Here is a 24,759-nt window from a genome sequence, read left to right as displayed (position 1 = left end):
TGATCTATGTTTTGTTTTGATGTCTAGACCAGATGATGCTCAATGTGACCATATTCTCCCTTTTCTAACTGTTCAAAAAAAATTACAAAAAGTTGTTTTACATATATGATACCCAGGTCAATCTATCTCGACAGAAACAAATTTGTACAAAATATTACAGTTATTCCAGCTCATACATGAATGTGGAGAGAAAGAATGGTTATACATTAGGCACCAGGCTAACAAAACTTGTTTATGGGACTTTGATAGGGTAACAGGCAAATTTTCAACCTTATAATTACATTTCAGCAAGAAAGACATACCACCAAATTTGGGGAAAAAATGGATTTTGAAATGAAATTCCAGATTGCATCTGGGCTACTCAGATAATACGCAGCCAATTAATATTGAACATATAGTTTAGAGAAGTAAAGTCCAAAAAATTAGGCCTCCCCCCTTTAGCGTCCTGGACATGACAGAGTTTCTTATGTAATGAGTTTTATTCTTCCATATCGCCGCTCGCTAATCATAGCTAGGCGCTTTCCATATCGCCGCTCGCTAATCATAGCTAGGCGCTTTCCATATCGCCGCTCGCTAATCATAGGGTCCTCCCTACTCTCCGTGACGCCACGCTCCGCCGACTCGCCCAGCCCTCAAACATGCAAATAACAATCACCGGACGTTACAATGCTTATTCTATTTTGTATTCGTGTAAACTAAAAACATATTGAACTGGAATTATTACTAATTAGAGCGAAATATGTTACGCATTTCACTCAGTTTTTCACTAATGTTTTTCGAGGCTTGTTAAAATCTCGCGTGGTTTTGTGTGGTTTGGATGAATTTGCACGACGCCCCCTTTGTCACTGCCGGAATCGGCCAAGACGACCGTCGACATGACAATCTTACTGGATCAATACAATTTCAATAAATGATCTCGAATCATAACATAACCGACACGATGAAGTAGTGGGATTATTGGTAAGGTAAGCCCCCGAAAACCTAACGACACGTGCTCAACATTTGATTGTTTTATGAGGTACTTCATCCGTTGATGTGCAAGGATCAAAAGGAGGCGCGCAGTCGTAAAATGTCGAAGTTCGAGTTATTGGAACATATTTGCCGAAGATTTGAAACGCAATCTGTTTTGGATATTATTCAGACATCTTATGTGCGACCCATTTCAATGGGTGACAAATCTGCGACAGGAAATCTTATCGTGGTTAGTTAAAGGACAACCGACACCATTTTTTGTTTCCTAACTGACATCAGAAAAACGTTTTATAGCATCTAAAATACCCAAAACACGCAGGCTGATATTTTTAGTCAAATGAAAAAGACCAATAAAAATGACTTAAATTGCCCAAAACGACTTCAAATTGAACCAGGAAGTGGCGAGTTTCAAAGGTCCCGTCCCCTTGGTCGTTACGTCACGCCAGGATGTCTTGCCTTGCTCGAGAATCAAAACAATGGCTTCAGATTTGGAGAAGATGCTTTCTTGTTACTCATCCAGTTGTGAATATGAGTCAAATAATTCTGAAGAGGAAAGCATAAATGTTTGCAATCGATTAAAGGAGTCCTCCCATATCAATTCGAGCCGTCAATGACAGCAATGTAGCACCCAGAAAATGCAGAATATGGCGCCCAAGCTCCGTTGGAAATGGGCTGATTTGTCTGCTGGGAATTTGTCTCAGCGAATATCAAATAGTAGTCTCGGTGCCACACACAACAATTTATGTGTTTTCCTTCTAATATCGCCTTCGACACGGATCAACACGAAGTTTTCAGACCAAACAAAGTACTGCAAAATGCATTGAGGTGATGAAAGGACTGCTACAGTGTGTCGCTTTCTCGGTCAGGGGCGTTCCAAAAGTGACGTCACGTGGGGATCGTCATCAACTCGAAAACAAGGCTTCCTGAATATGCAGCGCGAGTCTTAAAATGTAAAATATAGCCCTTTGCGGTGGAATCTCTGTAAAATACGCTCAGTAGAAGTCATTTGAAGTGATTTTACATATTATGGACACAACTTGTCCGGAGGCATCGGTTGTCCTTTAAACGCGGCTTTTCGATGATTCTGCACTATTGGTCGTGTAAACAAAATACTGTTGATCAAACGAGGCAAGTCTCTGTTGAAGCGCTTGTGTAGGGATGACAAATAATAATAATAATAATAATAATCAGAATACATTTAATTTCAAGCGCCTAGCTTTTCTGTGGGTGAGAGGCGGCAGCCACACGTGCCAGCTTCACTCAACCCGGAAGTAACTCAATTAGATAGATAGCTAGCTAGCTAATACATGCTGTAATAATAATCAGTGTCTGAAACTGATAACAAAAAGTTAGCGGACACCATGGCAGACAACTCTGAAAAAGCAGACATTCTTTCAAACACTGCAATAATACATTTCATTTATAAGCACCTTTCAAAACTCTCAAGTTCACTTTACAGTCACAGGATACAGTCGCTAGTAGATAGCTAGCTAGCTAGCTAGATAGATAGCTATCTAGCTATCTATCTAGCCAGCTAGATAGATAGCTAGATAGCTAGCGAGCCAGCAAGACAGTTAATAGATAACATCCAGTGTCCAACGTAAAAAATTAGAGCAACTATCATCAATGTGCAGTGTCGAACATTCTAAACACATGCGGGTCCAGAACGCAAATTGTTTCTTCCCTAGTTTTTGACTTTTTTAACTGTTTAATTCAGTGTGGCTACATGCTAATACTGGTTAGCACATTAATGGATTTATGGCTTCCTGTCCCGAGGATACCAAACATGTGAACAATAGATACTGGCAAGCTATCTATCTATTAGCTATATAGCAATATAGCTGCCTGGCTAGCTATCTAGCTAGCTAGTTATTAGCTATCTGTTGGCTAGCTAGCTAGCTTTCGATCTATTTGATTTACTTCCAGGTTGAGTGAACCCTGGCGCGTGTGGCTGCCGCTGCTCACCCACAGAAAAAAAAAAATATCCTGTGACTGGAAAGTGACCTTGAGAGTTTTGAAAGGTGCTTAGAAATGAAATGTGTTATTATTAATACATAGCAAATGGATAGTTAGGTAGCTAATAGATACAGTAATCTTCTTCTTTTCCTTTCGGCTTTTACCGTCAAGGGGTCGCCACAGCGAATCAGTGACCTCCATCTTCAGAGGTTAGATCCGCATGTTTGTTTTGGCCAAGCTTTTACATCGGATTATCCGGGCTTGGGACCGGCACAAGAAGAGTTATGTCCCTTTGTGGCTACAGAACAAGAAACTCACTCAGTAAAAGGCTCCCAAATACAAAATTGTCAGCAAAACTTTACTCACCATTTGATGACAACGCTCATAATCCCCAAAGTGTAGTTTCTCACCAACATTCCAAAAACGTCCATCTTCGTTCATCTTCGCTTCATTCAGCAAGCAATCCATCATGTCATGTAAAGTTAGCTGTGTGGGGCTCCAGTTGAACCCGACTGAAGACAAGCGCCATTGGACATGGCTGGACAGGATAACTTTGATTCATTGACGCTAATAGTCATTTCCTCTCTTCTGGAGAATGTATACCTTAAAGGACAACCGACACCACATTTTTTTGTTTCCTAACTGACATCAGAAAAACGTTTTATTGCATCTAAAATACCCAAAACATGCAGTATGATATTTTTAGTCAAATGCAAAACACCAATAAGAACTACTTCAAATTGAAACCGAAAGTGGCCAGTTTCACAAGGTGTTCGTGGTGTCACGCCAAGACGTCAAGCCTTGCTCGAGAATCCAAAACAATGGCTTCAGATTCGGAGAAGATGTTTTCTTGTTACTGATCCAGTTATGAATATGATTCAAATAGTTCTGAAGAGGAAAGCATACATGTTTGCAATCAATTAAATATTTTATTCCGTGTCATTCTGATGCATCTGGAGAGAAATGTAGTGACAAACTCTTTAGTAGTACCCATAAAAGGCAGAAGATGGCGACAAAGCTCCATGGAAATTGTCTCCTGGGAAGTTTTGTCAGCGAATATCAAATAGTAGTTTTGGTGCAACACACAACGATTCACCATCGCGTTTTTTATGTGTTTTCCTTCTAATTTCGCCATCAACATGGATCAACACTAAGTTTTCAGACCAAACAAAGTACCGCAAAATGCATTCAGGTGATGAAAGGACTGCGACAGTGTGTCCTTTCTCGGTCCGGGGCGTTCTTTCCGTGACGTGACGTCAGGACTCGTCAACAATACAAAAACAAGACTTCCGGAATATGCAGCGCGAGTCTTAAAACGTAAAATATAGCTATATGTGGCGAAATCTTTGTAAAATACGCTCAGTAGAAGTCATTTGAAGCCATTTTACAAATTATGGACACAACTTGTCCGGAGGCGTCGGTTGTAATAATACATTTCATTTATAAGCACCTTTCAAAACTCTCAAATAAGAGCAAAGAGAAGCATTTTGACAAGGTACTGAGTGCATTTTCACTCCAGTCTCATTCCACTCACAGAGCAAAACAATCTCATCCGTGAAAACGAGGTCCTACTCCTATTCAGCATCACTCCCGCAACTGTACTGCTCCCATTTTTAGAGGTCAGATGCCTTAAATTAACCAATACAGTGATACCGTGTCTTACGAACTTAATTGGTTCCCAGACAGAGTGTGTAAGGCGAAAAGTGTGTATCCCAAACATTAATTTCCCATAGGAAACCATTAAAAATAGAATAATCCGTCCCCATAAAACAAAATTTTCTACATTCTATTTTTCTAAGCCTTAAAACTACACAACTTATAGCTTATTTTATGTATAATAAATGTGCTATGGTATTGTAATTAAAGAAATAAACTGTACTGTATAATAAAGTGGTTTTATTGACCTTTGTGATAGTCGATGGCTTAATGGAATGGAGTGGCCGGTTTCATCAGCATTAAACACTTGATGAGGAACGTAGGCTTCTTCTTCTACCATCGTGAGGAATGATTCCTTCTAAGATTTGGCAGCTTTATCATCAGAACTGGCTTCCTCACCATGACGAATGACACTATGAATCCCTGTACGACACTTAAAGTTTTCGAACCATCAATGGCTAGCCTTGAAATCAACAATGGATCACGAACTTCCAGGTTGCCTCTTGACAATATCTGAGTAAAGTTGCCTCACTCTCTCACTGTCATCCATAGGGTCCGGACGTGAATCAATTGTTGCTTGTCTCTGTGCTCAGTGATTGATTAGAGACCAGTCCAGAGGGTACCCCGACTTCTCAACCGAAATAAGGTAAGCAGCACAAAAATGTTGAATGGCTGACTCGCTTGTTTAACCGAGTTGAAAATGTCACTCTCCCATGTACAGAACAAGATCATCACCAAGCTTCGTCGCGCATAGCAGATCACCTTCTATTATGGTGTGAATTCCGGGAACATGAAACTCCCAAAACGCTGGCTAGCACCCAGGTGAGGTGCATGTGACTCAAATAAATTAAATGAACGTATTTTCTGCTGTATAAGGCGTACCCAAAAGCCTTGATTTTCTTCAAAAGATGACTCTGCACCTTATACGACGGTGCGGCTCATATGTACAGTAAAGTCTCGTTATATCGATATTCTCGGGAGTCGGAAACAATATCGATATAACCGGACTATCGATATATCCAATCCTGCGGCATGTAAATTTTCTCCTCCTCCTAGAAATAGTATCGTAATAAGCAGTACTATCGATATAACCGATGTCGATATAACGAGACTTTACTGTATATTTATTATTTATATTAATTTATATTTGGAAAACTGTGTTTATATATTATATTTGGAAAACCTTTTTGATTCATTAAAGATGCCCCTTATATATGGAAAAAGTTTAAAAATCATTCATCAATCAATCATTCATTGGAGGTGCGCCCCAATACTCCAGTATACCTTATCCACCGGAAACTTATATATGCATATATTTGGAAAACTTTTGTCATTCATTGAAGATGCGCCTTAAAGTCCGGTGCGCCACATACAGTAAAGTCTCGTTATATCGATATCGGATATATCGATAGTCCCGGTTATATCGATACTATTTCTATGCACGCACGGAGAAAATTACATGCAAACAGGGTCGGATATATCGATAGTCCCGTTTATATCGATATTTTTTCGGACTCCCTTGAATATCGATATAACGAGACTTTACTGTATATGGAAAAAAGTTTTAAAATGCACCCTTAATTCGCAGGGTGCCTTATACTCCGGTGCGCCTTATACACCGGAAAATACAGTATTATCATTGACAACATTCTGGTGCGCCTTATCTATGGAGAAGTTTAAAAATATAGCATTCATTTGGGGTATATTCGAGTGTGCCTTATACACCGGAAAATCCGATACTTTTCAAAATAGAAATCGATACAACATGAAATAGATGTGAGCACGAATAAGAGTAAAACTATCAGTTTTATTTCCGTCTGGCTATTTCATACACACACATCAGACTGTTTCAACAAGGTGAAATTACAGTGTCGTGGATTGTGCTGCTTTATAATGATAATAATACAGTGGACCTCGGCTTACGAACACCTTACCTTACGAACTTTTTGGTTTACGAACGTCAAATTTATGAAAATTAAACCTGGGAATACGCACTACTTTTCGCGATACACACCCACCACGGCTGGCGGAGTGATCTTCGGATTTTCGGCGGAAGCACACGACCTCCAGCCGGCGCACCTTTCCACAACCCCCTTTCTCTGAATTCACACGTCGATCGCCTCCAATGAGCTTTTTGCAGATAATTTTACTATTAGGAAATGAATGCAAGATGATCCCCTAATAATCACCGTCGAGGAGAAGAAGATCATTGAGAAACACAAACGAGGTTTGCGTTTGTGGCACCACATGTGCACACCGCGGCTGTCATGGGAATCTCAGCCTGACACATCTCTCACGCTGTGTGTCACTTCCCTGAAAGTAACTTTCTACGACCATTCTACAAATAAAGAGCCCGGTACCATTCACCATTGCTACCATCCTTCGCCGAAAAGCTTTACACAAAGGCGTTATTTAGTGGATGCTTTCATGTGAGTAATGACACCGAAATTGTCACGTGCGAGTTGAAAGCTGGGACGGGGCCGCCGCTCGCGACCTCTGCCAGCCGATTTCATTCATTCAATTTCATTTCATTTTAACGAGTCGCTGTCACCTCACCAGTGACATGATTACGACGCCTCGCTGTGTCTTGTGCTGGCAGGTCCAAGAGTTTGCTTTGCCCGAGGTGATATTTAGCCGCGATCGCGTTAAGTTTGGTGCTTTCCGGGATCGCAAATGTTTTGGATTGGATTGGATTGGATTTGCCTTTATTAGTCTTTGCCTTTATTAGTGGAGAAATTTACAATTCACAGCAGCAAAGTTATGAGTTTTGGACGGATCGCCCCCACCGCCCCCCGCCTTCTTTTGTCGCGTTTTATTCCACGTCCATGGAATCATCGGACTCGCGCCTTTTGTTGTAATAAAATCTCTGCCAGCACCTACGGGACTCGAAGTGGATTCAGATGACATCGAGGAGCTTGTTGCTGACCATAATGAGGTCCTCAACACAGAGGATTTGATTTGCCTTCAAGAGGACAAGCAGAAGCAGGCCATTTGGGAGTTGATGTGCAGGCTTTTGTTGAACAGTTCCATCCAGAAAAGGCGATGAGATTCATCAACATGATGAATGATAATATGATTCCTCAGTTTTGTAAGACCTTACAAGTCAAAAAGCAACAGGTGTCAATTACGACCATCACAAATGTAAATAAAGTGACTTTATTAAACAGTGCAATGTATTTCTTTAATTACAATACAATAGCACATTTATTATACATTGAATAAGGTATGTTGTGTCTAGTTTTAAGGCTTATTTAGTTGAAAATTATATTTTATGGAGACCTGGGAACGGATTATTCTCATTTTAATCGTTTCCTGTCGGAAATTTTTTTGGGGATACACACTTTTCGCCTTACAGTCTGGGAACCAATTAAGTTCATAAACCAAGGTCTCACTGTAATAACAATAATAACAATACATTTCATTTACAAGCGGCTTTCAAAACTCTCAAGGACACTTGATAGTCACAGGATATTTTTTCTGCGGGTGAGCAGCAGCAGCCACAAGCGCCAGCGTTCACTCAATCCGGAAGTAACCCACACACAATATGAACTAATTCACTGCCAGATGTGCAAAAATGTTTCCACTCCAGTGCCAGGGCTTTTGTCATGGTCACTCAATTTCAAGACCCACACAAGATTGGGACTACATCAACATTCAATACAGCGTTAGAAAACTTAGATTCTCTTCTTTTTCAGAAAAAAAGGTAATTCTTAAGTTATATGAATCTGGAGTTATCTGTGCTTGAAATGATGACGGCTGTACAAAATACAATGCAATATACATAGTGATTTATATAACAACAGCTGAAGCTGGAACAAAGCACTAACATGGAAAAAAGAAAATGCCCCCTCGTGGAAAAGAAATAACATTGCCAGAGGTCGCTTTATCGGCACCCAAGCATGAAAAAAACCCAAACAAATTGAGGAATGGGGCTCTACATCATATTTTCAATTCCCGAATAAATTTGTGAATGGCAGTTAATGGAATGCAGTGTTTAGATCAGACTGTGAGCATGGAACATCATTTGTATTGTCACAAAGAAAATGTTTGACTGACTTCCTCTCCAAAGTGATTTCCATTTTGATTCTCAATGCTTTCACTTAAAGGACAACCGACACCTTCGGACAAGTTGCGTCCATCATTTGTAAAATGACTTCAAATGACTTTTGCTAAGCGCGTTTGACAAAGATTCCACCACACATAGCTGATATTTTACCTTTTAAGACATGCGCTGAATATTCAAGAAGTCTTGTTTTCGAGTTGATGACGACGCCCTAAGTGACGTCACGGAGGGAACGGCCCTTACCGACAAAGCGACACACAATGCATTTTGGGTACTTTCTGAAAAAAACGTGTTGATGGCGAAATTAGAAGGAAAACTACATAAATAACGCGATGGTGAATCGTGTGTTGCAGCCAATTGCAGTAACACGCATAAAGAAGGTGTAAGTTTACGCAAATTCCCAGCGGACCAATCAGGCCATTTCCAACGGAGCTTGCGCTCCATCTTGTGCATTTTCTGGGCGCTACATTGGAGTCCAGACGCCTCAAATTTATACGGAAGGACTTCTTTAATCGATTGCAAACATTTGTGCTTTCCTCTTCAGAACTATTTGGATTGGATTGGATTGGATTGGATTGGATATGCCTTTATTCGTCTCACAGTGGAGAAATTTACATTTCACAGCAGCAAAGTGATGAAAGGAATGAAAGTAGAAAAACAAAATACATGAGCTGCTGGAAAGGCAGCCACTCTCGCGGCGCCGTCTTGAAGTCAAAAGAACAAAAAAAAAAACAAATAACAAATAATATGAATCATATTCATAACTGGATGAGTAAAAAGAAAGGATTTTTTTCCGAATCTGAACTCTCTGAAGCCATTGTTTTGATTCTGGAGCAAGGCAGTTTGTGAAGGAGTATGATGTCGTGATGTCACCAACAAGGGGACGGGACTTTCTGAATGTGCCCAGTTCCGAGCTCATTTTGTGGCAGTTTTGGGACGCTTTAAAGGACAACCGACACCATTTCTTTGTTTCCTAACTGACATCAGAAAAACGTTTTATAGCATCTAAAATACCCAAAACACGCAGGCTGATGTTTTTAGTCAAATGCAAAAAAACAATAAAAATGACTTAAAGTGTCCAAAATCTGCCACAAATCAGCTTGAAACTGGGTATTTTCAGAAAGTCCCCGGCCCAGTTTGTGATGGCACGCCAAGTCGTCTTGCCTTGCTCAAGAAACAAAACAATGGGCTCACGGAGTTCAGATTCGGAGAAGATGATTTCTTGTTACTCATCCAGTTATGAATATGATTCAAATAGTTCTGAAGAGGAAAGGATCTTCTTCTTCTTTTCCTTTCGGTTTTTCCCTTCAAGGGGTCGCCACAGCGAATCAGTAACCTCCATCTTCAGAGGTATGATACGCATGTTTGTTTTGGCCCAGCTTTTACGTCGGATGCCCTTCCTGACACAACCCTCTGTATTTATCTGGGCTTGGGACCGGCACAAGAAGACTTATGTCCCTTTGTGGCTACAGAACAAGCAACTCCAATTCGAGCCGTCATGGACAGCATGTCGTGTCCCAGAAAATGCACAAGCTCAAGCTTCGTTGGAAATGGGCTGATTTGTCTGCTGGGAATTTGTGTCAACTAGTATAAAATAGTAGTCTTGGTGCAACACACAACGATTCACCATCGCGTTATTGATGTGTTTTCCTTCCAATTTCGCCATCAACACGGATCAACACTGTGTTTTCAGACCAAAGTACCGCAAAATGCATTCTGTGTCGCTTTCTTGGTCAGGGGCGTTCCAAACGTGACGTCACGTGGGGATTGTCATCAACTCAAAAACAAGACTTCCGGAATATTCAGCGCGAGTCCTAAAAGGTAAAATGTAGCTATATGCGGTGGAATCTTTGTAAAATACGCTCAGTAGAAGTCATTTGAAATGGTTTTAAAAATTATGGCACAACTTGTCCAGAGGCGTCGGTTGTCCTTTAAAGGACAACTGCCGTCACTTTTTTGTTTTTTAACTGACACCAGAAAAATGTTTTATAGCATCTAAAATACCCAAAACATGCAGGCTGATATTTTTAGTCAAATGTAAAACACCAATAAAAATGACTTAAAGTGTCCAAAATCTGAAAAAAAATTGAGCTGCGAATTGGGCATTTTCAGAAAGTCCCGCCCCCAGTTTGTGATGTCACGCCAATACGTCTTGCATTGCAAAAAAAGAGGCACAAAATGGCAACCTCCTGTGGCCACCCAAGTTTCCACAGGCTGATAAATTCCTTATATGGTGCTTGGACGCCCTCTTCTGGCCTTTTGGGTGCAACACGAGGTCCCCAGACAACACAAGTACAGCAAAATACATTGACATGATGGAAGGACTGCTACAAAGCGTCTTTTTTACGGTCAAGGGGGTCCTTTAGTGACATCACGTACGGACTCATCACCAACTCAAAAACAAGACTTCCGGAATATTCAGCACGAATCTTAAAACGTAAAATATAGCTATATGCGGTGGAATCTTTGTAAAATACGCTCAGTAGAAGTCATTTGAAGCCATTTTACAAATTATGGACACAACTTGTTTGGAGATGTAGGTTATCCTTTAAGTTATTGTTATTGGTGTTTTGCATTTGACAAAAAATATCAGCCTGCATGTTATGGGTATTTTAGATGCTATAAAAAGTCAGTTAGGAAACAAAAAAAAATGTGTCGTTGTCTTTTAAATTCAATCTGTTCAAGGACTTTCCGTGGACTCTCACACTTTGATTTAGGTGTTAGCAATTCCATTGCAAGGATTGTTCAACACCCAAATCTCATTTTTGTCTTTCCCTTTCCGAGTCAATCTTTTCGACCTGTTGCCTACCCGTTGGAATGCGGTCGGGTAGCTACACTTAGAAAGCCTTTGTGGTGTGTCTGCTTCAATTATGATTCTGACAGACAAACACGCCGGTTGTCAGCCCATATTAGCATATTTGACAATAAAGCTGACTTTGACTTTGGTGATTAACATAACGTATGACATACTCAGGAAGAGGGCAATGGGAAGAATGCCCAACCGCATCAACCGCTTCACACTTTTGGAATTTCCGCTTATTATCTGTTGTACCTCATACCTCAGCTTACAAAGTTATAATAATAATAATAATAATAATAATAATAATAATAATACATTTCATTTCTAAGCGCCTTTCAAAACTCTCAAGGTCACTTTACAGTCACAGGATCAGTTTTTCTGTGGGTGAGCAGCGCTCACTCAACCCAAAATAACCCAAAAAGATAGAAAGCTAGCTAATAGATATCTAGACAGCTAATAGATGGAGCTATATCTATATAGCTAGATAGCTAATATGTTTCAAGCAAATCAGTGTCCTCCATCTTTAGAGGTTTGATCCGCATATTTGTTTTGGCCAAGCTTTTACGTCGGATGCCCTTCCTGACACTACCCTCTGTATTTATCCGGGCTTGGGACTGGCACAAGAAGACATATGTCCCTTTGTGGCTACAGACCAAGCAACTCGCTCAGTAAAAGGCTACCAAACACAAAATGGTAATCGGCACAGAACATTCAAAAAAGCAAAAACTATACTCACCATTTGATGACAATGGTGTGCTCTTACCGTGAAATGGGTATCTCTTTCCTTACATTACTTCACAAACAGAACTTCAAAGTCCTTTAAGATGCCTTTGAATTTGTGGTCAGTATGTAAAAATCACGGTTGGCATGGAAATTGGGCTAATGCTAAGTCAAATTCTTTTTTTGTGTGTCTAGACATGCCTTTCTATTGGTGGGAGTTTTCTGTGTGCTGTGTCTCGTGATCCTGTCATCTCGGTCTGGGAAAGACACGCTGTTAACTCCGGATTGGCATGTCACCCCAGAATATAAAAAGGTGAGCAGACATTGTTGTTCCAGCACATTTGATTGCACGTCTGCTACAAGATAAACGTTGCAAGCAAACACCAAGCTGTAGCATCCATTGACCAAAAGAGATTGTTTCACATCTCGTAAATCCGCTTCAATTCCAAGCGGTGACAGTTCCACATCCGCATCGGGGCTATGCCCTCACGCTCCTTTCTTCTCAGAGAAGACAGTGTCTATTTAGCTTTCAGGAAAGTAGTCATTTGATTCCTGGTATTTGCCAGCCCATTCCTCTTATCGATTCGCATAACTTGACTTTTATTTTGTGTGGCATACCCCAAAAAAATGTCACAGAATCTTATCGATCTCCAAACAAATTGGAATGCCATGTCTTTGGACAGCGAGTCCGCCATTTTGGTTTGAAACCACAATACATGTGGGCGGGGACAATTGGAAGCTAGTTTCCCCAAAAAGATGAGCCATATGCTCAATTGCCAAGATTGTTTTGTCCAAAAATGCACATCAAAATTTGCCATTCCCAAATTTATTTGGGAATTGAAAATATGACGGAGTGCCATTCCTGAATTTGTTCGGGTTTTGTTTTTTCATGCTTTGGTGCCGATAAAGCGCTGGCCCTGGCCTCTGGCACTGTTTTTTCCTTCCACAAGGGGGCATCATTTCCCTTTCATGTTAGTGCTTTATTCCAGCTTCAGCTGTTGTAATATAAACCAATATGTATGTATTGCATTGTATTTTGCGCAGCCGCCCTCATTTCACGCTCATATAACCCCTGACCCATGTAATTTAGGAATTACAGTAAAGTCTCGTTATATCGATATCGGTTATATCGATAGTACTGCTTATTACGATACTATTTCTATGAACGTAAGGAGAAAATTTACATGCCGCAGGATCGGATATATCGATAGTCCGATTATATCGATATTTTTTCCGACTCCCGAGAATATCGATATAACGAGACTTTACTGTAACTGTTATTTTCTGATGAAAGAACAGCGTCTAAGGTTTCTAACTTTGCATTGAATATGAATTATGTCATCCTAAAACTCAATATTTTGTGGGTCCTGGAATTCGAGTGACAATGACAAAAACCCTGGCACTGGAGTGTATACATTTTTGCACATGTCCAGCAGTGAATGAGTTAATATTTTGTAGAACAAAACCTAAACTCTTTAGTAGCTGTCATTCATTTTTGTGACACCTCAAACTATAAAATAAGGCTGACTGGCTAGCTCGCTAGCTTTCTATCTATTTGAGCTACTTCTGGGTTGAGTGAACGCTGGCGCATGTGGCTGCTGCTGCTCAAACTGATCCTGTGACTGTAAAGTGACCTTGAGAGTTTTGAAAGGTGCTTAGAAATGGATTATTATTATTTACATTTGGCAAGTCTTCATCATCATGTTGCGGCTGCTCATGGTATTTATCTTGTCTTTGCGTTGTAGCGAGTGCAAGAACATGTTCGCAAAGTACTGGAGACCGAATGTCATGGCGGAAGCACCAGGCAGGGTCTTTTTTCTCGACTCCCCGCTTCCAGTCGCATGACCCAACCCTTCCTGTGGAAGGACACGCCACTTTCAAGCAACCTCTTCAAGTATCCACCCCCCTTTGGGTTCAGAGGTCTTCGGGGGAAAATACCCTCTCTGCTTCAGCAGGTGATCTCTGTTTTTCGATTTCAAAACGATATTCATTCCGTCATTTATTTGACATATCGGATGGGCGCTTTCATGATTGCATAGGAATCATTTTAAACAGCGTGTCATGTTTATTGCTCTGTTGGTGAATTGACATTGTTAAAAATATATATTGGTAACATCCGACTTACGACCGGGTTCCGTTCTGACAAAACAGTTGTAAGTAAACGATCCGAACAGTCGAAAGCCATTCAAAATGGCCGATGTGACGTTTCCACGACAGGATATTATACAATGTCAATCTGAGTGTTTTTAAGCAACATTTTCTATTGAAAACTATTATATACCAAACTAACTGTACCTGTAATGTATACACAACTGTTTACTGTCCAGTTCATTTATTATACAGTGAGACCTCGGCTTACGAACACCTTACCTTACGAACCTTTCGGTTTACGAACGTCAAATTTATGAAAATTAAACCTTGGAAAACGCACTACTTTTCGCGATACACACCCACCACGAAGTGATCCTTGGATCTGGCGGAGCTCCAGCCGGCGCACCTTTCCACACCCCCTCTCTCTGAATTCACACGTCGATCGCCTCAGAGGAGCTTTTTGCAGATAATTTTACTATTATGGGACCGAAAAAAAACCACCACAGGCTCGTGTTCAGCCAAAGAAGACACAAAACAAAATCACCATCGAGGAGAAGAAGGAGATCATTGAGAAACACGAGGTGTGCGTTTGTGGCGTCACATGTGCGCACCGCAGCTGTCATGTGAATCTCAGCCTGACACATCTCTCACACTGTGTGTCACTTCCCTGAGAGTAACTTTCTACGACCAATAAAGAGCCTGGTACCGTCCACCATTGCTACCATAACTTCGCCTAAAAGCTATACACAAAGGTGTTATTTAGTCGATGCTTTCACGTGACTAATGACACCGAAATTGTCACGAGCGAGTTGATAGCTCATGCGGGGCCGCCGCTCCCGACATCCGCCAGCCGAAGAAGTCACTTCAATTTCATTTCCATGAGTCGCTGTCACCTCACCAGTGACATGATTACGAAGCCTCGTGCCTCGCTGTGTCTTGTGCTGGCAAGTCCAAGCGTTTGCTTTGCCCGAGGTGATTGTTAGCCGCGATCGCGTAAGTTTGTTGCTTTCCGGGATCGCGAGTGTGCCATTTTATTTTGCCTAGCTTGACAGGCTGGACGGATCGCCCCGCCCGCCTTCTTTTGTCGCGTTTTATTCCGCGTCCATGGAATCATCGGACTCACACCTTTTGTTGTAATAAAATCTCTGCCAGCACCTACGGGACTCAAAGTGGATGCAGATGACATCGAGGAGCTTGTTGCTGACCATAATGAGGTCCTCAACACAGAGGATTTGATTTGCCTTCAAGAGGACAAGCAGCAGCAGGCCATTTAGGAGTTGATGTGCAGGCTTTTATTGAACAGTTCCATCCAGAAAAGGCTATGAGAATCATCAATATGATGAATGATAATGTGATGCCTCAGTTTCGTAAGATCTTACAAGTCAGAAAGCAACTGGTGTCAATTAAGAGCATCAACGACCATCACAAATGTAAATAAAGTGACTATTGTACAGCGCAGTGCATTTCTTTCATTACAATACAATAGCTCATTTATTATACATTGAATAAGGTATGTTGTGTCTAGTTTTAAGGCTTATTTAGTTGAAAATTATATTTTATGGAGACCTGGGAACGGATTATTCTCATTTTAATGGTTTCCTATGGGAATTTTTTTGGGGATACACACTTCGCCTTCCACACTCTGTCTGGGAACCAATTAAGTTCGTAAGCCAAGGTCTCGCTGTACAGGTAACATCCGAGTTACAATTGGGTTCCGTTCCGACAAAACCGTCGTAGGTCAAACGGCCGTAAATCGAAAAGTATTCAAATTTTGTGCAATGCTGCTCCGGCAAATAAACATCCTACTTGCTCGATATTGTCACGTTCGGATTGACAGCTGGGGGCTGGGCCACGCCCCCCGCTTCCTCCTTCAGGACAGCGGGTACGAAAACTGGACGCTGTCAACTTGTATTTGTACTTTGTATTACCCTGGACTTTGTCTTCGGTCCTCGGTACGAGCCCCTCCTCCCCCTCACATCCCGTAATCCTTTTGGGATTGTTCCGTTTCTGCACCACCGTGTGTGAGTTGCTTCTCGCCATTGTCGGGGTTCCCATTGCCCCCCGCCCCACTCGTCGTTTTTGGTATACTTTATTTTTGATTATTCACATGGTCCTCTTTTTGGGACCATTGCTTTGTGTTGTAGCATCCTGCACGGACCTCTGTGTCTGTCGCGTTGCTGACTGTAGCGGTTAGAATTAAAAAAAAATGTCTGGTGGTCGTAAGTACAGGTGGTCGTAACTCGCGCCGGTCGTAAATCGGATGTTACCTGTACTTACCCTGCGCTCCCTGCTGACGGCCACAAGAGGTCGCCCGACACACATGCTCGGACTCAGGCGGTCACCAAAGGAAAAAAGCAGTCTACAGTACTAAAGAAGATGTTGCCGAGACGGTATCTGCACTCTATAACTACTGTATTGAGTGTAGTCACGCCGTAGATTGTTGTGCAAGTGTGTGACATGCTGGCTGGCAAAAATTGTAGTATGCGTTGCCGGCTGATTGCGCATTGTGGTGTCAGGCGTGGTCGTAAGTACGGGTGGTCGTAACTTGCGCCGGTCGTAACTCGGATGTTACCTGTATGTATTTTTTTTGTGCAGCTCAGTGCAGTGTATGCGTTTAAAAAACTGCTAATCTATTTTCAAAGCTACCAGCTTCCAACGAAGCAGCCTTGTTTAAAACGGGTCCTCATTCATGTCGGCGCTGTGTGGTCATTGGAAATGGAGGTATTTTGAAAGGCCTGGAACTAGGGCCTTTCATTGATCGCTTCGACACCATTATAAGGTTGGTACACTTCTTCTCAACAATTATTCTCTTGGATTGTTTATGTATTGTTTTCATAAAAATTGGCTTGGCTGTAAGGAATGCAGTTTAACAAATAATAATCTATTGGAACATTGAATTGACCATTCGTACACGTGACCTTGGACCTTGGACGAGACGTACAAGCACCAACATCCATAAACCAACAGAACATAGACGTTTTAATGGGTTGTCTTTGCATGAACCGATAGATTTGTACCCTGGCTCATGGGCTCTTCCTGTGAAGGAGTTGACCAAGTCCTAAATCCCGCCCAAGGCCAGATCTCCTACCTGAGGATAACAGTTTGTTTCCTAACTGACATCAGAAAAACGTTTTATCGCATCTAAAATACCCAAAACGTATGGTATTTTTAGTCAAATGCAAAACCCAAAAAAATGACGTATGGTATTTTTAGTCGAAATGCAAAACACTGAATAAATAATGACTTAAAGTATCCAAAAAAGCTATCGATCCTTCTAAAATTTGTCATGCAACACAATCACCACATTTATGTGTTTTCGGCTAAACACTGTGTTTTCAGACCAAACAAAGTACAGCAAAATGCATTGTGTGTCCTTTCTCGGTCAGGGGCGTTCCAAACGTCACGTCACGTCGGGGATCGTCATCACCTCGAATACAAGACTTCCTGAATATTCAGCGTGAGTCTTAAAACGTAAAATATAGTTATATTTCCAGTGGAATCTTTTTAAAATACGCTCAGTAGAAGTCATTTGAAGCGATTTTACAAATTATGGACACAACTTGTCCGGAGGCGTCGGTTGTCCTTGAAATATTACAGCGTATATTAGTCCTGGTTGAATGGAATTGCTCGTGTTTGCCACTCAAGGCTACTTTCAAGACACCTTTGCGTACCTACGTGAGTGAATTGACGTTGCAAATGTAAAACACCGCTGCCCCCTTCTTGTGTCTCGGAATGAGCAGGTTGAACAGCGGCCCTCTCGGAGAGTTCAGCGTGGACGTTGGGAATCGAACCAGCCTCCGGATAAGTTATCCAGAAGGCACGCCCACTCGGTGGCTTGACACAGACCCCGAGACCGTGTTTGTCGCTGTGGTCTATAAAAGTGTCGATGTCAGCTGGATCTCAGCCATGATTAACAAGCTGGCTGTGGTGAGGAGTGCTCTTCTTTGATATTATTACAGTGATACCTCAGTTTACGAACTTTTCGGTTTCCGAACGTTAAATTTATGAAAATTTGACCTTGGCATACAAACTATTTTTCGGGATGCACACCGAGCACCACAATGAGTGATGTCGTTCGCGAACGAGCACGTTCTCCTAACAAGAAAATGGCAGCCGACTTGTTTTTTGTCCTTTATGCCTTGCCCCCATTCTTCGGTTAAAGCCACGTGATTGGTCAAGAACGCAGCACTGAGGGGGGCGTTCAAACATGAAAGAGACAGGCAGATGATAGAGAGAGTGAGAAAATGGGTAGAAAATGGTGAAATTTGGACTCGTTTTAACTTTGATATTTCAAGGACAGAGTGCAGCAGTGTGTGTGTGCAAAATTCTTCAGCCCGGATCATCACTAGAACCCCCTCCTCTCACCCCTGTCCTCCAGCAACTCCACTGGCTACCTGTTAAACATCGTATCAAATTCAAAATACTTGTGTTTACATTCTAAGCCATCCATAACCTTGCCCCTCCCCATCTTTCTGACCTGCTTCAAATCTCTTGCCAGATCCTCCCCACCTCTATGTGCCCTCTGCCCGTCTCACCACGATGCTCCCACCTGGAATTCTTCAATCCGCAATATTGCTCTCCCTATTTTCAAGGCTCACCTCAAAACCCACTTGTTTAAAATTGCTTTCAATGTATAGTTCTATCTGCTATTTTATTATGTATCATTTTACTTATGGTTTTATTGTTATGTGCTTTGTTTTATTGGCCGTTTTGAAAGGCGCTTGAAATAAAATGTATTATTATTATTAGACTGCAAGGTTAAAATATCCCATCAATCAGGCTCCACAAATAACCCGCACAAGCCATCTGTACACTTGATGCGAAAAGCTATCAACCCAGCTAAACAGAACACAATTGATGAGGAACTAGGTAAAATGATCGCAGAGAAAGCACCTACAAGGGATCATTCCTCAAGATGGTGGAAGAAGGCTACGTTCCTCATCAAGTGTTTAATGCGGATGAAACTGGCCACTCCATTTCATCAAGCCATCGACCATCACCACTTTATTATATAGTACAGTTTATTTATTTAATTATACTACCATAGCACATTTATTATAGCTTTAAATAAGCTATATTTTGTGTAGTTTTAAGTCTTACAAAATTATAAAGTATAAGTAAAATGATGTTTTATGGGGTCCTGGGAACGGATTATTCTCATTGTAATGGTTTTCTGTGGGAAATTATTGTTTGGGATACACACTTTTCGCCTTACACACTGTCTGGGAACCAATTAAGTTCATAAGCCAAGGTATCACTATACCGTTAATTCCCTGACATAAAGAAATAACATTTCTTTATTTGTTTATGTCAGGCAAAGTCCATTTGTGTAGGAAATGTGCCAGAATGAGCAAGAAGGCCATTTGCCCTCTGCATTCTTAAAACAGGTGGTTCAGGTCACCCTTACAAGAAAGAATAAGAATAAAATGCACTACATAACAATACAATGACCAAAAGTACTAGTAAGCTAAATCGACATGTGTACAAAACAAAATCAGTGCATTATCAAACATTTGCTTTATTCCGATTTCAAAATCTCCGTTCAGTTTGGAAATTTCGGAATTTCAGTACGTTTATCAATTTTCATACTCGGTAGCCAATCAGAAGCCTGCATCGAATACCTTTGTGCTTCCGGGTGCATTTTGTGCAGTGAGAGGTTCTCCTCTCTCTCCCTTCACTCTGTTTATCCATTCATTCATTCTCTCTCTCCCCCCCTCCCTACCCTCCTGTGTTTCTCTTTCTCACTTTCTCTTTTTCTCTCTGTTTCTCTCCCTGCGTCCCTCCCTCCCTGACACACCCTCTCTCTCTCTCTCTCCCATCTTTCTCTCCCTCCCTCTTGCTCTCTCTCTTTCTTTCTCTCTCTCCCTCACTCCATCTATCACTCTCTTTCTCTCTCCCTGTTGCTCTCTCTTTCTTTCTCTCTTGCTCTCTCGCTTTCCCTCTATCTATCTCTCTTTCCCTCTCTCTCTCTTGCTCTCTCTCTATCTCTCTCTCTTTCCCTCTATCTCTCTCTCCTCTCTCTATCTCTCTCTTTTCTCTCTATATATCTCTCTTTCCCTCCATCTCTCTGTCTCTCTTTCTCTCCATCCCTCCATCTATCTCTTTCTCTCTCTCCCTCCACCGCTCTCTCTTTTTGTCTCTCTCCCTCCACTTTCTCTCTCTTTTTTCTCTCTTTCTCTCTCCCTACATCTCTCTATTTTTTCTGTCTCTTTGTTTCTCCCTCTCTCTCTCTCTCTCTCTCTCTCTCTTGTTTCTCTTTCTCTCTCTTTATCTTTCTCTTTTCTCTCCCTATCTCTCTTTCCCTCCATGTCTCTCTCACACACTTTCTCTCACTCCCTCCATCTCTCTCTCTCTTTCTCTCTCTCTCCCTCCATCTATCTCTTTCTCTCTCTCTTTCTCCATCCCTCCTTTCACTCTCTATCTTTTTTCTCTCCCTCCATTTCTCTTTTTTCTCTCTTTCTCTCCTCTGTCTCCTTTTTTTCTCTCTCAGAATCAGAATCATCTTTATTGCCAAGTATGTAGAACACACAAAGAATTTGTTTCCGGTAGAACACGCTGCACTAGTATCGTTGTCAAAAAAAACTGCTAAGTGGCACTATACAGTTCCATTTTGGCTACTGTTGAAAGAGTTCAAAGAGTTAATGGCTTGGGGTAAGAAGCTGTTTAAATGTCTGCTGGATTTGGTGCGCATGGATTGGCAGCGCCTGCTTAAGGGGAGTAGCTGGAAAAGGTGGTGGGCAGGGTGCGGAGGGTCCAGTAGGATTTTCCGCGCCCTAGTTTGGATTCTTGCAGTGGGCAAGTCCTCGAGAGTGGGTAGGGCGGTGCCAATGATTTTTTTCCGCCGTCCTAACTGTCCGTTGAAGTCGGATTTTGTCCATTTTTGTGGCGGCCCCGAACCAAACGGTGATGGAAGAACACAGGATGGATTCGATGACAGCCGTGTCGAAATGTTGCAGCACCTCCTGTGGCAGGCCATGCTTCTTTAGCAGCCTCAGGAAGTACATTCTCTGTTGGGCCTTTTTCAGAATAGAGTTGGTGTTGACCTCCCACTTCATGTCCTGGGAGACTGCGATTCCCAGGAACTTGAAGGTCTCAACGGTTGACACAAGGCAGTTGGATAGTGTCTACCTGCTTCCCTGCCTCTTTCCCTCCCTTTCTCTCTCATTGTGTTGCTCTCTCCCTGCCTCCCTTCCTCTGTCCCTCCATCTCTCTTTCTCTCCCGCTCTCTCAATTTCTCTCTCTCTCTTTCCCTCGAAAGGTGAGAGAGCCTCCACATCAACAATCGTGTTCTCGGTAATAAGGAAGTCGAGATGTGCTCAAACTAATTTGCGTATTGCTGAATTTGGTTGAGAAGCCTTAGCCCGTGGACCATTTTTCATTTTTTTCCGAGCATTGTAAACAAATCCTTCTGTTGTTAGTGTGCGTCTATTACCACTGTTGCAGCATCACCAAATCTGAAAGAGCCCATTAATTGATCTCTGTGTGTTTTCTGCTGCAGCCAATGTTGGACTGGCTTTTCTTCTGGCAGAAAGTTCCAGAGGCCATCCCCCTTGAACGAAACCGCTTCCGACTCTTAAATCCACTCGTCATCAAAGAAACGGCTTTAGACATCCTGAAATTCTCCCCGCCGACAACGCGCTTGTGGGGCTGGGACCAGGTAACGACTCTTTCCACAGCATCCGATCAGGATTTTTTTATTAACTCATTCACTGCCAGACATGTGCAAAAATGTGTACTCCGTTCAATTTTTTGTGGCTTGGATGCTGATAAAGCGCTGGCCATGGCCTCTGGCAATGTTATTCCCTTCCACAAGGGGGCAGCATTTGCATTTTGGCCATGTCAGCGCTTTGTTCCAGCTTCAGCTGATGTTAAAGCACTATATAAACCAATATGTGTGTATTGCATTGTATTTTGGACACCCACCCTCATTTCAAGCTCATATAACTCCAGACCCATATCATTTTGGAATTAATTCTTTTTTTATGATGAAACAAGACAGTCTAAGGTTTCTAATGCTGTATAAAATGTTGATGTAGTCCTAAAACTCAATATTCTGTGGGTCCTGGAATTCGAGTGACCATGACAAAAACCCTGGCACTGGAGTAGACACAGTTGCCTTTTGTACAGCTGCCCACAATTTCAATATAGTAGTAGCTCCAGACCCATATCACTTAGGAATTAACTCTTTTAGTCGTATGAAAGAAGAGAGTGTAAGGTTTCTTGTGCTGTATTGAATGTTGATGTCGTCCTTAAACTCAATATTCTGTGGGTTCTGGAATTCGAGTAACAGTCACAAAAAACTTGGCACTGGAGTGGACACATTTTTTGCACATCGTCCGGCAGTGAATGAGTTAAAAACGATATACCAAACTGAATATGTCTGTTTTCTCGATGAGAAGGTTTCTTCAGACGTCATCTGTACTTCTTGAAGATGTCGGACGTTTTGCTTCTCATCCAAGAGGCTTCGTCAGTGAACTAAAATTTTGTTGGTAGTAACTACAAAGAAGGACAGATGACGGCTGACGAAACCTTTTCATCAATACCAAAATGACCATCAAGGATGTATTTTGAACGTTCAGCCCTCTTGACTTCCTGTGCAAAATGTAAGCTTTGTGGGGTTCTTTTCACTGTTTGGGTGTGATGTAAAACTGTTGCAAAGATGATAAATAATGTGGAAAAGTGCATGAGGGTTAAAGGACAACCGACGCCTCCGGACAAGTTGCGTCCATAATTTGTAAAATGACTTCAAATGACTTCTACTGGCCATATTTGACAAAGATTCCACCGCATATCGCTATATTTTACGTTTTAAGACTCGCGCTGAATATTCAGTAAGTCTCTTTTTCGAGTTGATGACGATCCCCGAAGTGACATTGGAACGCCGCCTGACCGAGAAAGCGACACAATGCATTTTTGGGTACTTTGTTTGGTCTGAAAACTTCGTATTGATCCGTGTTGATGGCGAAATTAGAAGGAAAATACAAAAATAACGCGATGGTGAATCGTTGTGTGTTGCACCAAGACTACTATTTTATACTACTTGACACAAATTCCCAGCAGACAAATCAGCCCGTTTCCAACGGAGCTTTGGCGCCATTTTGGCATTTTCTGGGACACGCGCATTTGACAAAGATTCCACGGCATATAGCTATATTTTACATTTTTTTTTAAGACTTGCACTGAATATTCAGGAAGTCTTGTTTTCGAGGGTACTTTTTTTTCATCTGAAAACACCATGTTGATCGCGAAATTAGAAGGAAAACTACATACATAACGTGATGGTGAATAGTTGTGTGTCGCAGCCAATTGCGGTAACCAGCATAAAGAAGGTGTAAGTTTACACAAATTCCCAGCGGACAAATCAGCCTGTTTCCAACGGAGCTTGTGCGCCATCTTGTTCATTTTCTGGGACATTGGAGTCTAGATGCCTCAAAATGATACAAAAGGACTTCTTTAATCAATTGCAAACATGTATGCTTTCCTCTTCAGAACTATTTGAATCATATTCATAACTGGATGTGTAACAAGAAAGAATCAACTCCGAATATGAAGCCATTGTTTTGATTCTCGAGCAAGGCAAGACGTCTTGGCGTGACACCACGAACTAGCGGGACCTTAGACATTTCCAGGTTCAATTTGAAGTAGTTTTTAGACACTCATTTTTATTGGTGTTTTGCATTTGACAAAAAATATCAGTCTGGATGTTTTGGGTATTTTAGATGCTATAAAACGTTTTTCTGGTGTCAGTTAGTAAACAAAAGAATGGTGTCGGTTGTCCTTTAATGAGCAGAGGCACTCTGCACATTTTTTGATATGTTGCTAAATTCCCAACAATCTGCCAGACTGCTTGAATTCTTGCGATAACGTTTCTTTGTTTGTTGTCATCTTGTTATGTAGAACGTACCCACTTTGGGCATCTCTGCACTGGATCTGGCCAGTTTGCTATGTGACCAGGTAAGCCTGGCAGGCTTTGGCTACAACCTGTCGGAGAAAAGGATTCCGATGCATTACTACGATCAGCTGCCGATGAGTTACATGCATTGGCAGAAGATGCACAATGTCAATGAGGAGACCAGAATTCTTCAAAGTCTCATCAAGGAGGGAACCGTCACTGACCTGACGGGGGGCGTCCATTGTTCCTTTTGCCCTTGAGGACCTCCAAAACCACAGTCCCCTGCATAATAATAATAATAATAATAATAATAATAATAATAATATTTTATTTCAAGCGCCTTTCAAAACACGCAAGGACACTTTACAATAAAAACAATAAAACAAAGCACATAACAATAAAACCATAAGTAAAATGATACATAATAAAATAGCAGATAGAACTATACATTGAAAGCAATTTTAAACAAGTGGGTTTTGAGGTGAGCCTTGAAAATAGGGAGGGAGTCAATATTGCGGATGTTGGGTGGAAGAGAATTCCAGAGTTTGGGAGCAGAGCGGCTGAAAGCTCTGCATCCCATCGTGGTGAGACGGGCAGAGGGCACATAGA

General features: G+C 41.6%; 1 protein-coding gene across 2 annotated transcripts; it reads left to right on the top strand.

The window, feature by feature from the left end:
* The first annotated feature begins 665 nt into the window (after nt 1–665).
* On the top strand, nt 666–24,423 carry st3gal5 (ST3 beta-galactoside alpha-2,3-sialyltransferase 5). Of its 2 annotated transcripts, none has more exons than XM_088991100.1 (9): nt 666–960; nt 5,137–5,230; nt 5,306–5,406; nt 12,363–12,480; nt 13,913–14,122; nt 16,901–17,037; nt 17,999–18,185; nt 21,757–21,915; nt 24,156–24,423. In XM_088991100.1, the coding sequence occupies exons 3-9, from the start codon at nt 5,375–5,377 to the stop codon at nt 24,408–24,410; spliced, it is 1,098 nt and encodes a 365-aa protein (XP_088847226.1). In that variant the 5' UTR covers nt 666–960; nt 5,137–5,230; nt 5,306–5,374; the 3' UTR covers nt 24,411–24,423. The 2 variants fall into 2 exon arrangements, with proteins under 2 accessions (XP_088847226.1, XP_088847225.1); XM_088991099.1 differs by having other exon boundaries at nt 666–965.
* Nucleotides 24,424–24,759: the final 336 nt, after the last annotated feature.

Source organism: Hippocampus bargibanti, linkage group LG02 (assembly GCF_051943395.1).
Source record: "Hippocampus bargibanti isolate YZ-2025 linkage group LG02, ASM5194339v1, whole genome shotgun sequence".
Taxonomy (NCBI): Eukaryota; Metazoa; Chordata; class Actinopteri; order Syngnathiformes; family Syngnathidae; genus Hippocampus; species Hippocampus bargibanti.
This window is presented reverse-complemented; position numbering and strand designations above follow the sequence as displayed.

What these genes read in the sequence shown, in the direction of transcription:
- st3gal5 (XM_088991100.1), top strand. Translation starts at nt 5,375, where the DNA reads ATGAAACTCCCAAAACGCTGGCTAGCACCCAG. An exon ending in AAACGCTGGCTAGCACCCAG is followed by an intron (nt 5,407 to 12,362) that starts GTGAGGTGCATG and finishes TTGTGTGTCTAG; the next exon opens with ACATGCCTTTCTATTGGTGG. An exon ending in TGATTAACAAGCTGGCTGTG is followed by an intron (nt 18,186 to 21,756) that starts GTGAGGAGTGCT and finishes TTTCTGCTGCAG; the next exon opens with CCAATGTTGGACTGGCTTTT.